Here is a 17,894-nt window from a genome sequence, read left to right on the forward strand (position 1 = left end):
CACTTCAAAACTCAGTCCCCTAGCAGCTATTTTTGTTTATAATTTATTTATAAAATTGGATCCATAAGTCTTAATATTATTCTAATTAATGTAAACATTAATTGAGAACTTAAAAAGTTGAATGCATTGAAATAGTTTGCTTGATTTTTCTCAATTTGATAAAAAAAAATCAGTCCCCTGGCAGTCAGTCCCCTGTCGTGTTATATGGCAAAAGATACACAAATATCGAAAAAGCAAAAATTAATTCGGCTGTTTATTTATTATAATTAAGCTGATAGTTTTGTAGCCCTTGTTAATTTTTTTAACTTCCCGCTAAGAAAATCTCAGATTTCAAAAATCAGGAAGTTATTGTTTTCACCCCGTTTTACAAAAATCGAGTTTTCATCAGATCTCGACGTTTGAAGGTCACAGGAAGCTTCCCTGACTTTCCCCGCGATGTTGTCACTGTGTTTGTGTATGTGTTCGTGTGTGTGTATGTGTGTGTGTGTGTGTGAAAGTATGTGAACCGCTTATAACTTTTGAACGGCTTGACCGATTTCATCGCGGTTGGTGCCATTCGAAAGGGCTTGACCAAACTTAGATTTTGAAAACTATTTGGACCGATTCAGATCAATAGATTTTGAGAAATCTTAAAAACTGAAAAAAATTTTTTCAAATGTGGTTTTTGGAATAACTTTTAAACGGCTTGATGGTTCAATTCCAAAACTAATCAGCTCTTAACCTCAAAAAACCACGTCGATCGCCATCAGTCCGGTCAAAATCGGTTGATTCGTTCGAGAGATATCGTGAACGAAAGAAAACCGAAAAAAGTGTTTTTTCGGAATAACTCCGAAATTTCTAGCGCGATCAATTCAAAATTTGAGATTCTTTATGAGGCTTGAAAAACTGCGTCGAATGCTGCCAACAGCGTGAAAATCGGTTTATTAATTCAAAAGTTATTGCGGTTTAAAAATTCAAAAAATAGTGTCATCAAATCCTTATCAGACTTTTGAGCTCGAAGAGCTCAAAAGCATAGGAAAGAAATCTCTTTGAGCCCGGAGAGTGCAAAATAAACCAAAACTTGTATTTTTGAGCTAGAAGAGCTCAAAAACGTCATTGGTGCAATTTTAAGCGCCTAAGTATCGAATTAGCGGGCAGTTGCAGAGATGGCCCTCAGGCTAAACCGTTTTCTTAATTTTTTTCTAATAAAATCAAAAATAATTTGGTCGGACAATGTTGTACAGATTTAAGACGTCCTTACAAAGGATCACCCATATAACGATCATTGGAAAAAAATTTATCGAGAGTTTTAAACCCTAAACTAGTTTAGCCTTATACTAAAACTTACTAAAACTAGGCACGCGGGCATGTAAAATCGAAAATTCTGAATTTCTCAAAAAATAATAGACTTATCAACTTTTGAGTCTTAAAACCTTGTAGAGGATTCAAAAATGATTCGATTGGTACGTAACGATTAATGGAAAAAAATTTATCGAGAGTTTAAAGCCTAATCTTACGCTAACTTACCCTAACTTACGCTTGACTCGCTATTTGATGATTATTTATTACAATCAAAATTCAAAAAATCTGAATAATAATTATTCATAAACTTATTAAAGGTAATTTAAAAAAAAAAAAAATTTTTTTTTTTAGTTTAAAAATATCAAATTATATTTAATATATTATTTTAGAAATAAAAAATGTATTTAAAGTCAACAAATTCTTCTAATCAATGTAAAATTCGAATTCTTGTCAAAATTAATCGGCTAATTAAAATAATGTGAATCTTGATAAAATAGACGATGATGATGCTGGAGAACAGAATAATAATTATAGTTTGATTGCAGATATCCTGGAGCGTATCCAAACGGGTATGAGGATGACATCCGAGGCACAAAAGGGTTCGCAGATAGGCCGGGATATTACTCCCCAGGAGGAGTAGCGGGAGCCGTTAGGCCAGGACCACCAGGAGCAGGAGCAGGAGCAGGAGCCGGATACCCGGAACCCTCGCCCGACAACTTCATGGCGGGGGTGGGTGTGGGTGGCGGTGTGGGCGACACAGATCCGTACAACAGTGTCCGGCCAATTGGCTCCGGCGGCGGGACAATTATCGGGCGACCGCCGTTGCTTTCACGGTGCGACGAGCAGGAGAACTTTCGTCAAGTCGGATCCCACACCCGGGTCCGCAAGCCCTTTGTCCGCAGATACACAACCGCCAACACATTGACCGAGTGCGAAAGAGAGTGTGCCGACGCGAGAGACTTTGTCTGCAGGTCCTTCAATTTTAGGGCATACGCCGCGCCCTACGGCGCCGAGAGAGACAATTGCGAGCTTAGCGACAGAGATTCCAGGGACATGGCCATGAATAATCCGATTTACTACGACACTTCCTCTGATTACGATTTCTATGAGAGGAACAGTGCTAGGCAGGGTGCTGACGGCGAATGTTTAGATGGTTAATTAATTTTTTAATTTAATTTTATAAATATTCCTTTTTTTAGAAATTAAAAAAAAATTTTTAATATTTAATTAAATTGATTAATTATTAATTAATAATTTTATAAATATTTCTTTATTTTTATATTTATTTTACAGTAATTAAATTTTTTAATACTTGATAATTTTTATTAATTATCAATTTTATTACTATTATAATTATCAATCTATATTATTAAAAAAAAATAAAAATTTTGTCACAAGGATAGTCATATGATAAAATCGATTTTTTTAGAGAAATTTAATGTCATTGCAAAGGTCTTGACTTGAATTGTGCCTTATCAAGATTTCATATCATTCTCACCGATAGTCAATTTATTATGATAAGTATTTAGGCTTCATTCGAAAATGCTTTATCTCTAGATAGATAATTAAGAAATGACCTTGTATCTTGTGAACTATTGACATTTCTAAAGATATAAGCTCATCCCGATGTTACACTCATCGAGACCTATCATTTGAGTACCCACATCAATTTTTTCATATATTTATATATTATATATATATATATATATCAAAATGTATGTGGATACTCAAATTAAAGTTCGTAATGAGTGTAACATCGCAATGAGCTTATATATTCAAAATTGTCAATAATTAAGAAATGACCTTGTATCTTGTGAACTATTGACATTTTTAAAGATATAAGCTCATCTCGATATTATACTCTTGAAGACCTTTCATTTGAGTACACACATCAATTTTTCGTATATTTTATATTATATATATATATATATATATATATATATATATATATATATATATATATATATATGTATGTATGAAAAACATATGAAAATGCATGTGGGTACTCAAATGAAAGGTCTCGATAAGTGTAACATCAGGATGAGCTTATATCTTAAAAAATGTCAATAATTAAGAACTGGCTTTGCTATATTGTCAACTAAAGATATTTTTGAAGATATAAGCTCATCCCGATGTTACACTTATCGAGACCTTTCATTTGAGTACCCACATCAATTTTTCATATATTTATATATATTATATATATGTATATATGAAAAATATATCAAAAAGCATGTGGGTACTCAAATGAAAGCCCTTGATGAATGCAACATCAGGATGAGCTTATTTCTTAAAAAATGTCAATAGTTAAGAAAGTACAGTGCAATTTAACAAAATTCATTATTTAATAAATAAATAAATAAATAAATAAATAGTTTCCATTTAAATAAATTCATTAATAGTTAATAAATTTTCTATCAATGTATTGATAAATTTATACGTCAATATTTAAATAATCTAAAATATTTATTTATTAACTTTACAGTAAGCCAAGTATGCAGCGAAGACGGCATGGAATTCACATTAAGAACTCCCGATGGTTTTATTGGACGCATTTATACCTACGGTTATTACGATCGTTGCTTTTTCCGCGGTAATGGCGGCACTGTTAATGTACTACGTATAAGTGGGCCTCAGGGTTATCCTGAATGCGGAACACAACGGGTAATGCTTCATTTTTTTAATCGTTTCATTACACGCCTCATTATTGCTAATTTTTTGTTAGATATTTAATATGTTCCGGTGATAAAATATTTTTTTAGAAAGAATAAGGAAAGTTCAATCGCTGCATATGTACTTATGTAAATAGAGATTAGATAATTGATTTTCTGACAGTTTGTAATCTTGAGATTTGAGATTAGATTGAACATTATCGCCGAATGTTCAATAATCTTTAAGTATATGTATATATATCGTACATAATTCAATTTAAGAGTACAATTATTTTTTTTTAAGTTTAAAAATTTTTTTATCAATTTTTGGAGTAAAAATTTGAATTTTTACATCAAAATAACATTAAAAATTTATTTATTAGTTGATTGAAGGCTTAACTATCCAAATATATTTTTTTTTTCAACCGCATAATTATTACAAAGTACAAAATATCATTTTTAAATTATGCAATAAGTTATTTCAATTTTTTTGATAAAATTTTTGACATTTTCTTTGAATTATCTTCTTAAAAATTTTTTAACATTTAAAAATTTAAGCAAAAAAAATTTTTTAACATCTTCAAATTGTCAGTTACTGTGTTTTGAAATTGGGCAGCCGTAAATCTTCTAAAGTTCTTTCAATTTTTAACATAAATATTATCATTTCTCCCAGACCGAAATTTTAAATCAAAATCCTCAATTGTAATTGATAAATTTTAACTTTTTGAATTCGCACAAAATTACATAACATTTAAATTTACTTCAAAAAAATTTTTTTCTTATAAAAGAACATTAAATTAAAACCCCATTAATTCCTCTAATAAATATTTTTCTTTTTAACATAACCAAAAAATCAATTCTAAAATAAAAAACATTACCAAAAAACTAATAAAAATTCTCAAAGACAAATTTTCCAACAGAGGATCATTCTATTACTTTTTTAGGACTTATCCTCAATCAACACACTATCCCCCAAAATAAGTTATAGTAACTCATACCACCATGAAAAATCGTATTAAGCTACCATCTTACGGATTTCGAATATCTCTTAGAAGGATATAATACACATACAATGTACATCGCTTAAAAAAAAGCCACACAATAAAAAACACAATTGACCTGTTATTTTTTATTACCCGTGACTTTTTGTAATAACTCAAATCCGATTCGTTCCCTCATTAATTGTAAAAACCAAATTTTTTATCAGCTCTTTAAATTAACTTCTTGCTATGATAGCGTGGGAAAAATGAAGGCTCACATCTGAATATGAATAATAATCATAAATACAGAATGATTTATCACTTGAGCTGGAGGATTTAAAACTTCAAACACTAATTCTTCTTGAATATGACTTTTTATTTATGAATTTTTTTGTAGTACGGAGATACGATGACAAACATAGTAGTGGTGCAGTTTTCCGACTACGTACAGACGGGCAGAGACAAGCGGTTTAATCTAACATGTCTATTTCGGGGTCCAGGAGAGGCGGTTGTCACCTCGGGATACATCGGAGCTGGGTGAGTTAATCTCCCATTTGATACCGCTCATTCCAATGTCATCTATTACAACTGTTTTCAAATATCAATGGCTTTACAACAATACATATTATATTTCATTTCATTCCATTCGATTCCTCATTTTTACAATTGTATTATTAGCAGATCAGGTTCGCCGATACCTATTGAGTACTTGCCAGCTGAAAACACCCTGAGCTCTCGCGTCAGGCTGATGATTCTCTACCAGGGTCGCCCGACGACAACCATTGCCGTCGGTGATCCTCTTACGTTCCGGCTTGAGGCCCAGGACGGGTGAGTTTTACTTTTTCAGAGGCGACCTATTGTGCCTCTATGCGTAAACTTGTACAACAAATATTTCGCACAATAAATATTTGATTCCACGCTCAATAAATCACGCTACGGTGCGAGTACTCGAGTGTACGTTAAACTCGATAACCATCACGTCGTATATTTATATTTTTTTTTTCGTTCCTTTTTTCAGATACAACTATGTGACAGACATATTTGCGACGAATGTCATTGCCCGGGACCCCTACTCGGGTCGCAGCGTTCAACTGATTGACAGATATGGGTACGCTCTTTTTATTTTATAATTATTTTTATTAATGCTGAGAGACAAGTTTATTAAAGAGGAATATTATTTTTTATTTGGACTTTGATATTAATTTTATTGTTAAGTCTAAATTTTTAGGATAAATTTTAAAGAATTATAAGTTATTTTTTTGAGACTTTATCAATTTTTTACTGAATAAATATTTATTTATTTGTAAAAAAACGCTCTCGGTAATTTACAACAATATGTTACATTTTTATGTACAGAATGTTTAGAATTAATCATTTTATACAATACATAGCATCTGCAAAAAAAAAGATAAATTTAAGAAATTTAAAAAATTTAAGAATTTAAAAAAAAAAAATTTTTTTTTAATTAAATTTCAAAGAATATTTTTTAAATATTTTATTTTAAACTCGTTAAATTTTATGTAATTTATTATTTTGTCATTAAAATATTAATAATGATTTTTTCAAATATTTTTTTGAGATTTTATCAATTTTTTACAGAATAAATATCTTTTAAATATTTTATTTTAAAGTCGTTAAATTTTATGTAAGTTTATTATTTTGTAATTAAAATATTAATAACTAGCAGCCCGTCTCGACTTCGCACAGGTATTTAACAAAAATTGGAGTTTTTGTAAGGATCCTTTATTTTTTTTTAAATTTAATATAGCCTATGTCGCCCGGGGATAGTGTAGCTTCCCAACAGTAAAATAATTTTTCAAATCGGTTCAGTAGTTTCGGAGTTTACTCAATGCAAACAAACAAACAAACAATCAAATCTTTCCTCTTTATAATATTAGTATACATAATTTCATTTTGGAAAAATAAATTTCATAACTAATATTTAATAATATTATAAACAAAAATGTAATTAATATTAATATTAAACTTCAATATTTTTATTTAGAAGAAAAAAAAGTCAATTAATATCAAAAATCGAAATGTTTTAAGCTAATTTTTCAAAATTACTAGTCCAATTTTTTTTATAATTATTTTTGAAGCACTACTTTAGTATTTTTAAATAAATAAGTCATAAATTTTTAATATATAAAATAATATATTACTCAATTATAATGCAAAAATTGTTTTAATTATTTCAAATAATCAACAACTGTGGAAAAAATTCAATTAGTTTCGAAAAATAGATCAAAATTTTTATAAATTTGTTTGTAAATATTTTAAATTAATTTTTTATATAAATTTGTTTTCAAAAAAAAATAAATTTTTAACTTAATAGTTTTTTCTTTAAATAATTTAATTAAAAATTTTTTTTAATTGATGTTATTTTTTTTATTTTGACATTCAAATATTTATAAAAAATAAATTAATCTCGGTAAAAAATTTTTCATAATTAAAATTTAATAAAATTATCTTAAAAAATGTAATTAATATCAAAATTTAGAAATTGATTAATTTAAAAAAAAAATAACTTAATGTTTAAAATGAATCTTAATTTTCTATCGAATTTATTTTAATAAAAAAATATCAATTTGTATAAAAATTAGAATTTAAAAAAACTATATTAAAAAATGTAATTGATATCAAAATTTATAAATTGATTAATTAAAAAAAAAAAAAATAAGTTATTGTTTAAAATGAATCCTAAATTTCTGTCTGACTTATATTAATGAAAAAATATCAATTTGTATAAAAATTAGAATTTAAAAAAATTGTCTCTTAGCTTGTTGACATACAATAAATAATAAATATGAATGTATTACGAGTGATTGACCGCTAATTGATCGAACAAATTAGCTGTCCAGTTGACAACTACGTCTTCCCGGGTCTGGATCGACTGCGCGAGGGCGACAGTCTCGAGGCGCGTTTCAATGCCTTTAAAATCCCAGAATCAAATTTCCTGGTCTTTGAGGCAACTGTGAGATCCTGTCGCGACGGATGTCAGCCAGCTTATTGTTCCGGAAGCGCAGGCAGGAGTGAGCCTTCCTTTGGCAAACGCAGACGTCGATCTTTGAACGGTACCACCGATGATGTATTATTGGATGAGCACGAGAAACTTTTCACGACGAAGAATGACACTGAGTTAATAGAAGACGACGAACAAGACGACCCCGAGGAGGCTGAGGAGGAACATGTGAGAGAAATGATTGAAGTGAGTGCTTCAAGTTACGACTATTCCACTTTATTTCTTTTATTTAATACTTTAATACTTTTTTTGAGATTACTCTTGCTCTTGCTCTACAAAAATATTACTTATTTAATCAATATTTTACTAGCGAACCGAGCTCGCCGTCTAACTGCCTAAGCACACATCTACCGTCTTTTTACTTCTTTTATCGGAAATCCTTGGAGATTTTTATCCTTTTTCTGGTCATCTGGGTCATTTGTTACCGCTCCGTTTTATCCGTCTATTGTAAAACTTGGAAATTTAATTCTTTAATAGAATTTGTGGAGACACTTATCACTATTTTATAATATTCAATTGAAATTTTAAATTTATTCATTTTTTAACTCTTATTCTTTTTCTATTAATTAATGTAGGAATATTAAATTTAATAATAATAATTAAATAAGTTCAAAATTAATCATAAAAAATTAATGCGCAGTTTTTTAAAAATTCAAATTATTAATTTATAATCAAAAAATTTGATTATTTATTTTGAAAACAATTATTTAATCAAATAATAAAAGTAACAATTAATTTTTAATAAAAATAAGAGAACTAAAAAAATTTTAATATTAATTTAATCAATTTACTCTTATTTTTTTTTTTTTATTAATGTAGTAATATTAAATTTAATAATAATTTTTTTTTTTTTTTTTTTTTATTGTTTCCAGATGTACAGTTATTTTAATAACTCTGTTACATTTTACAATTGTTTATATCCTCAACCTGTATTTCCTGCTTTATTATCGAATTTCCTGCTTTTATTTTTGCGGCTGTGGTCCGACTTGTGCTTTCTGTATCGTATTTACCCTGCATCTTGCCTCTCAGGCTGTTGGAACAGAATCATGGGGAAACCACAGAGAAAACCCATGATAGTACAGTCGGAGCTGGGCTAAGTCTACAGTGATTGATAAGAAACTCTTCTTTATCGACCACTGAAGCATTAGGCCCTTCTCCTAGTGTACAGAGATCCCTCGCGCTAGCCAACGCTGACTAGAGCGGTCACTCATTCAAGTTGTTGCTTAAAATGGGTGATCGCTCAAGTCAGACGTGTGCCGCCCGGCTATCTCTGCCACGTTCAGAGGCTGGCAACGTAACGCACATATTTTTATCTATAATCACTGAAAAATATTGGTGCGTGCCGGGATCGAACCCGGGTCCCACTCTTTCTAAAAGCGGGCACCGAGCCGACTAGGCTATTGCCAACCCAAATTTAATAATAATTAAATAAGTTCAAAATTAATCATGAAAAAATAATGCGCAGTGTTTTAAAAATTCAAATTATTAATTTATAATCAAAAAATTTGATTATTTATTTTGAAAACAATTATTTAATCAAATAATAAAAGTAACAATTAATTTTTAATAAAAATAAGAGAACTAAAAAAATTTTAATATTAATTTAATCAATTAACTCTTATTTTTTTTTTTTATTAATGTAGTAATATTAAATTTAATGATAATAATTAAATAAGTTCAAAATTAATCATAAAAAATTAATGCGCAGTTTTTTGAAAATTTTAATTATTAATTTATAATCAAAAAAATTTGATTATTTATTTTGAAAACAATTATTTAATCAAATAATAAAAGTAACAATTAATTTTTAATAAAAATAAGGGAACTAAAAAAATTTTAATATTCATTTTATTAATTAACTCTTATTTTTTTTATTAATGTAGCAATATTAAATTTAATGATAATAATTAAATAAGTTCAAAATTAATCATAAAAAATTAATGCGCAGTTTTTTAAAAATTTTAATTATTAATTTATAATCAAAAAAATTTGATTGTTTATTTTGAAAACAATTATTTAATCAAATAATAAAAGTAACAATTAATTTTTAATAAAAATAAGAGAACTAAAAAAATTTTAATATTTATTTTATTAATTAAAAACTAAAGTAATTATTGAAAAATTAAATTATTAAATCAAAATTATTTTGTCGCATTTTTTATAATTTTTAATTTGTAATTTATAAATTACAAGGTATATAGATACAAATTATATAGTACACTATAAAAAAAAATTGAATATCTAATTGAGAATCAAAGAATTTATCAAATGTGTGAAAAAAACCTAATTTTAAATTCTATCCACCCTTATCTCGATATCTTTTGAGGGAACCAAAACCATAAGGGCGATTAAAAAAAATTTCTTTCAAGTGAAAGTCATTAAATTACAATCTAAAACCGTAAAAATGAAATTTAAAAATTTCTTTATATTCGCCCTTATGGCTTTTCAACAACTCACCCTTATGACATCTGTAACACAAAATCTAACAATGTAATACAAGTCATCAAAAACATGTTAGGATAATTTTGAGTGAACATTTACATTTAAAAAAATTCAAGAAAACCCAAGAATACTCAATATTAATGTTACTAACATTCCTTTTTACACAGTAAAAAATTTTGCGTCATTGTGTAAAAGAATTTTATGTTAAAAATATTAATGTTAAATATTTAACATTTTTTTGTGTTGATTTAACAGAATAAATGTTAAATTTAGACATAAAAGTGTTAAATATTCAATACAAAAATTTTTAACACTGTTTTTTGGCGCAAAATTTTTTACTGTGCATAATTGACAATAAAATTCAAAAGGTTCTTGTTTTTGGATATTTAATACTCGATATTTAATCAATTATCGTACAATTGTATTGAATTATAAAACACTAATAGTAGGATTTATTTATAGTTAAAAATATTTATTAATATTTAACAAATCATTTATTAGAGACCATTTTTTAGCCCTTAATAAATATTTCTTAATATTCAGAAAGATTTATTAATATTTAATAAATGAATATCAGATTTATTAAGGAAGTCCTTTCGCTCCAGTTGAGTCACAACAACTGTAGTAGTCAATATTCGATAAATTAAAATAAAAAATCCATAAAAATTCCTAAAATTAAAAAATAAATAGTAATGAGGCATTAATCGTTGAAATTTTGAAAATTAAAAAAAAATAGTTAAACACAAAAATTAATTTGACTCTTGTAAATCAGCTGTTAGTAACCTGTCCGTGATTTGGCAACGCTTTATTTCGGTTGTTTACATTTTTATTTGCACAATATAACCTTAACTATGTTTAACTTTTTGCAGTCAGTGTGAATAAATAAATTAATTAAAAATGTTTAGTCACAAAACCATAACATTCTAATGTCTAATGGCAGGAATGCTTGTATTTTTTAATTATTGTTTTATTTTTCAATTATGAAATATGAAAATTCGTTAACAATAAATTAATTAATAAGTATATATGAAAAACATAAGCGCGTTAAAGTTTATTTTGAATTTATTGAATGGTCTGAAGCTCGCGCGCTACACAACGTTGCCAAATGTTCTGACGCCATTTAAATGTAAATTACTTAAAAATTTTCTGTGATTTTATAATTATAATTTCTCCATAAATTCCACGGCAACCTATATATTTTATTGGAAAAAATGAAACCTAAATATTTCGAAAACCTTATTTTGAGTTTTTTTTTTACCCCATCTAATCGGTGGTTAATGCCATAATTCGAAAAAGTTGTTAAGGTCTGACTTTCTCGTAAGACTCGGAAAAAATACTAACATTTTTAAAAATTTTTTTTTCAAAAATTTGCACGGTGAAGAATAAATTAAATTCCACTAGTAGATACATAAGGACTTTAACTATTAGATAAAAATTAATTTTATGCATAATCTAATATTTTTTATTTAACATTGATGGCGAAAGGACCTCCTTAAATACAAAAAAATCATTTTAAATACTAAGAAATATTTGTTTAAAAGAAGGGTTTACATTTTTTCTCTCTGTCGCCCTCTATTGGACAAACGAAAGTATCTCTGTCATACTTGTACAACTTATGGAATCTTAAAACGCATTTTATGCATAAATAAATGAAAATTTTCTAAAAAAACGCTTCGCTCTTCGATAGATAATTTAATTATCTATCGAAGAGCGAAGCGTTTTTTTCAAAATTTTATCTTATTTATCTTATTCATCTTATTTATCTTATTCGCTCTTAATACTAAAAAGTGGTCTTTAATAAATGATTTGTTAAATTTTTAACTATAAACAAATCCTTCTATCAATGTACTCAATATCTTGCAGTTAATTTTCATTGACTCGCGTTAGCGGATTTACCAAACTATTGCAATTTCAAATGATAAATTCTATCCTCTTAGTCTAAATTATCCTATATCCTTAATCTCTGAGCGAAGAAATGAATTCAATTCACGAGATAATACTCCAAGATTAGATCCATTTATTACCTGACTGTATTTAGCTTCAATTATCACTTTCTCGCCAAAAGAAAATTAGTAATAGCTTCTGAAGTAGGTCATTGCACAAGTTTCTTTGTCCAAAAATCATCATCAGGTAGCTTTATAGATATAAAGCTTCACGCCTTACAATTTTCAACAAGGAAATTCATTAAATAGTTTTCAGAATACCGTAACTTAATAAAACTTTTATTTTCGTTCAACGAATATTTCACTCCGACAAAGAATCGCCCCAAATCACTGGTACTTCCCCGAGAAGTCTTCATCCCCAAAGAATTTCAGCTGAAACTCAATTTTCGAGATTATATCGACTTTCTTTTATACGTACGACAATTTACATCTGCAGTTCTATATCTAGTCTATCTCATAAGTCGATAGTTGAGTTTAGTTCTCGGAAAAGCTAAGCCCCATCTCGTATAATACATTCACATGCTATAAGTATTTTCTTCCTGGTAATAAACTAAAAATTCTTCCACACTCATCTCGAATTACAAGGGGTCCATGAAAATCACCGTGACAATAACCATGACAAACCCCCCGTCAAAATATCCCCGATCTAAAACCACCGCATTCACCATGCCTATTTTCACATTTACTGCGGGCGTTATTGATCACTAATTTTTACCTCACCCCAATTATGTCCATACCGTTAGTTTTATTTTATTTTTCAGGTCCTGGACTCCCGGTACGACATGGATGATAATTACTACAGCAGTAATGTTGTACAAAAACAAATAGCGCCGGTAGAAACTATTTGTATAACTCCTAATGAATACTATGGATTAGTAACAGCCATTGTTGGTCTAGCTGTATTATTATCTTCTGTTGTAGTTCTTTCTTTGTTAATTTACAGGTAATTACTTTTATTAATCATACTTTAGTTCAATGGTAATAATAAAGATCATTTTATTTAATTAATTCAATCATCGTCTTCTAAGAAAGTGAATTAAATTTTATTAAGAACTAAAAGAATAAATCTTGAAGATTAGATTTTTGTAATTTTTTGAAATAGTATAAAGTCGAATTTATGTCTATAGTTTTATAGATAAGCCTTGTAAGTTTATTGAGGGTAAAAATCTTTCATCTTGACATTTCTTTACATATTTTATCGAGTTTTATGAAGCCTTAATTTTTTTGGAGTAATTTTAGATTTACATAAATTTTTTTTTTTATTTTATTTTTGAAAATTTTAAATTAATTATTTTTTTGTAAATATTTTTAAATTAAAATTTTTATTATTATAAATTTATTAAAAAATAATCTTTAATTTAATTTAGAAAAAAATTTTATTCAATAATACTTTAAATAAAAATAAGTAATATTGAATCTAATTTTTTAATCAAAAAAATTTTTATTATTTGTTAAAAATTTAGAAATTTTTCAATTATTAATTTTTTTTTGAACTAATTTAATATTTTTAAATTTAAGTTTTTATTATTAAAAATTTATTAAAAAATAATCTTTTATTTAATTAAAAAAAAATTTTTATTTAATAATACTTTAAATTAATATAAATAATATTGAATCTAATTTTTGAATCAAAAAGATTTTAATTATTTGTTAAAAATTTAGAAATTTTTCAATTATTAAATTTTTACAAAAATTGATATTTTTTATTATTAAAAAATAATTTTTAATTTAATTTAGAAGAAAATTTTACTTAATAAAACTTTAAATTAAAATTAATAGTATTAAATCTAATTTTTATTATTTGTTAAAAATTTATAAATTTTTCAATTATTAACTTTTTTAAAATTGATTTAATATTTTTAAATTATAATAATATAAATTAATATTATAAATTATAATAATTTTAATAATAATAATTATAATAATAAAGTTTTTATTATTAAAAATTTAATAAAAAATAATCTTTAATTAAATTAAGCCAAAAATTTTATTTAATAATAATTTACATAATAATTATTAACTTCCTAATTTTTTAATTGTAAAGATTTTTATTATTCGTAAAAAATAATAATAACAATTTTTTAAACGAATTAGGAAATATGGTTACCCGATAATCCGAAAGAACAAAATCGTAGACAAAGTAATCCGGGAAGACTCAGCGAGTTCCCGATCAAACTTTTCATTCATGCGATCGGGGCTCCCCAAGCCGTTCCAATCAACGTAAGTAACCGTTTAACTCGACAATCTATTTATATTAATTACTTAAAATAAAAACAAATGAGAATAGAGCTCTAAAAAAGAAGAAAGAAAAAAAAAACTTAATCTTGTTCCTCATCCTCATCTTCATCTTCTTTCAGGTCGTTAAGTCAAATTTTTAATCACCAGCTGACGTCGACGGCGATGGAGGGCGCGGTAGGATTAACCGTTAACAGACGGAGCGATTTCGATCCCAGCGAGCCTATTTACACAGATCCATCATTGTTCGAAGTGTCACGTGATTCGCTACATCAATCAAACTCCGCCCGTAATGAAAATCTCCATCTCATATGACGATTATCCAATTTTGAGCAATCATTATCTCTAATTGATTAATTAAGCCTAAATTAATTCCACTAAATCAATTTATTATCCAATCAATATATTTTTACAATCATAATTATAAGTATTAAAGCATCTTACAATATTTTTACTAAAATAATTAATAAATAAAAAATAAATATTACAATTGTTTAATCAAAAGTTTCAATTATTTCTCCTTATTCATTTATTTATTTATTTTCTTCAGAATAGACCCAACAGACAAGGGCCAATAATAAGGTCACATAGTTTACAATTGAATAACATATATAAAAATTTGACATAATTATAAATCAATATTTAATTAGTTACAAAATATCTTGAGTACTTAGATATACTAATTTATGGTTAAATTAACATATATTTTGTAGCTTAAGGTAAAGTACCCAGTAGTTGAACAGGTTTCAAAGTAAAACTTATTTGACCCTACACTGATAGAAGGATTTGTTTATAGTTAAAAATATTTGTTAATATTTAACAAATCATTTATTAGAGACCACTTTTTAGTCCTTAACAAATATTTCTTAGTATTTAAAAAGATTTATTAATATTTAATAAATGAATATCTGATTTATTAAATACAAACAAATCATTTTAAATACTAAGAAATATTTGTTTGATACTAAAAAATGGTCTCTAATAAATGATTTGTTAACTATTAACAAATATTTTTTTAATACAAATAAATCCTTCTATCAGTGTACTTTTAATATATAAAGATGTAATTATTAGTTCAAATCAGTGATTTTCATGAAAATATAAACAATTTTGAATTGATTGAAGCGCAAAATAACGCAGATAATTGATTATTTATATTTTGACAACGTTTTTTAAATAGACTATGAAAGGAGTAGTAGTTGAACAATCAATTCTGACAAGCCGCAGTACTTGAACACTCCGGGAGCAGTAGTTGAACTAATAAAATATATGGCAATAGGCACACCAAAAATTTTCAATTTTTTATTGAAATATCAAAAAAAATATATAACATATTATTGAATAATATTAAAAATAATAGTGTGAATATTTAATATGTTCATTTAAAAATGAGAAATATTTGTATTTAATTTTTTAATTGCATTTTTTATGAATGGCAAAGCAAATTTTCAATTATAAATCAAAAGAACTCAATTCAAAACGTTCAATAATTTTTAACTACACTAATTTTTAGTCATAAAACTTATTTAAATTACAGTAATTTATACAAATCACAATGCTGATCACTAGTATATAAACCTATTAAAGGTTATAGTGTTGTTAAAATTATACGGCCTCAGCCTGTTCAGGTTCTGGGTACCGCTTTGAAAATTTGGAGGTATAGTTGAACGCTAAAATTTAATATAAAAATGATAGTTTATGTCTTTGCAAAAAATATATGTTATTTAAAAAAGACTATTTCATTAGATGGTACAATTTTTTTTACTTAAGATGATATACCGTTTTTTTTTAATTTTAACGATTTAGTACTTTTTTCATGAAAAAAATAGCATCTATCGGCTATTCTCGACATGTCAACTTTTAAGTTAATAAAAATATAATTGTTTTGATTTATAATTGAAAAACTTACAGAAATAAATTACTGTATCATTTAATAATTATAATATGCACATATTACTTATAATAAATTTACGGATTTTGTATTATAAAAATTCGAAAAGTCTGTTCAAGTACTGGTCCCATTTTTATAAGTTTTTAAGTACTGGGCGGTCAAAGGCCATTTAATAATAATTAATAATTGAAAACTATTTGTTTAATATTCAGTAATATATAATATAACAAATAATAAATAATAAATATTATTAATATTACTAGTATTACATTTTATGATTGACCAAATACATAGGTAAATAAAATTAAAAGAAAAGTAAGAAAACACATAGAAGTCAATTTATCTTCAGTTGTTGTGGTAATAAATTTACAACTCTTCCGTTTTGAAGCCCACTATACCACTAGTTCGATCCATAATACTCTCTGCTATGCGGTGAGAGACAATACAAGAGCTCACTACATTACTGACCGTCGAGAAGATACCGAGTGGATGTGAATGCGGAGTAGCTCGAGCTGGGAGTCGGGAAGCTGTATATAGAGCAAGACTCGAGTAGAGATGAGTGGGTGAATAGTAAGTGGTATCGGGGATTACCATAAGTAGTTGAACGAACGAGCCCGTGTCATCAGACAAGTTTAAAAACATCTTCATATAATACATACTTTAGACCCACGAGATATCTTCCCGTAATTCTGGTCACGTACCGACCAGTTGTGATAATTCAAACTTCGATTGGGATCTTGGAAACTCTCCAAATATCCCTACATATATGTATATATTTACTATATAATCTACTATGTACTACATATCTATTACATATAGTTGTATATATCTATCTCTATCCATACATTATACATGCGCATTCTAATTTATTCCGACTGGACGTCTCATGGTAATGTCCCCAAGACATCCATGATCCGCAACGTTATATTCCAAGGTAAACTATTTGGTTAAACGTTCCCGCGGTAATGAGATACAGAGGAATCGAGGTATTAAAAAGCAAAAACAAACTTGACTCCTGGACGGGAAAAAAAAGCCGATCCGCGGGGAAAAAAACTCGGCTTTTTTCGGCCCGTCAATTTCTCAATGTTTTTGTCACGTCAAAATAATTTATTATCTTGCTAATTTTTCCGTGACAGTTGAAAATGTCTCGGGCTGAGGCAAATGTGATAAATTAAAACAAATTTCATGTGAGTTTCTTCAAAGGAATGCCATACCCGTGAAGCGCATGATAAATATGTAACACGTGTGGATCCTATCCCGACTTTACTCTACTTGGAGGAATAAAGACGGAGACGGATAATTTCTGGATCGCGGTCTTTTGCTCCACGTGGTTCGTGGTTACACTGATAGAAGGATTTATTAACTATTAATAATATTTAATTTTTTTTAAGAAAATTATTTGATTTTAATACATATTTTTTTACATTCAATAAATATTTATTAATAGTT

The 17,894-nt window shown here is 27.2% G+C and overlaps 1 protein-coding gene across 5 annotated transcripts in view; it reads left to right on the plus strand.

The window, feature by feature from the left end:
• LOC123264688 overlaps positions 1-14,984 on the plus strand; it is a 37,107-nt gene extending 22,123 nt beyond the window's left edge. For 3 of the 5 annotated variants that reach the window (XM_044728110.1, XM_044728133.1, XM_044728120.1), the window contains exons 12-20: positions 1,827-2,434; positions 3,767-3,945; positions 5,310-5,449; positions 5,591-5,740; positions 5,931-6,020; positions 7,766-8,120; positions 13,081-13,262; positions 14,414-14,539; positions 14,677-14,984. In XM_044728110.1, the coding sequence (XP_044584045.1) occupies positions 1,827-2,434; positions 3,767-3,945; positions 5,310-5,449; positions 5,591-5,740; positions 5,931-6,020; positions 7,766-8,120; positions 13,081-13,262; positions 14,414-14,539; positions 14,677-14,869 (2,023 nt within the window). In that variant the 3' untranslated portion in view covers positions 14,870-14,984. The remainder of the gene's footprint in view (positions 1-1,826; positions 2,435-3,766; positions 3,946-5,309; positions 5,450-5,590; positions 5,741-5,930; positions 6,021-7,765; positions 8,121-13,080; positions 13,263-14,413; positions 14,540-14,676) is intronic. The other 2 variants (XM_044728126.1, XM_044728140.1) reach the window with 1 other exon arrangement.
• The last annotated feature ends 2,910 nt before the right edge of the window (positions 14,985-17,894 follow it).

This window comes from Cotesia glomerata, linkage group LG1, assembly GCF_020080835.1.
Source record: "Cotesia glomerata isolate CgM1 linkage group LG1, MPM_Cglom_v2.3, whole genome shotgun sequence".
Classification (NCBI taxonomy): domain Eukaryota; kingdom Metazoa; phylum Arthropoda; class Insecta; order Hymenoptera; family Braconidae; genus Cotesia; species Cotesia glomerata.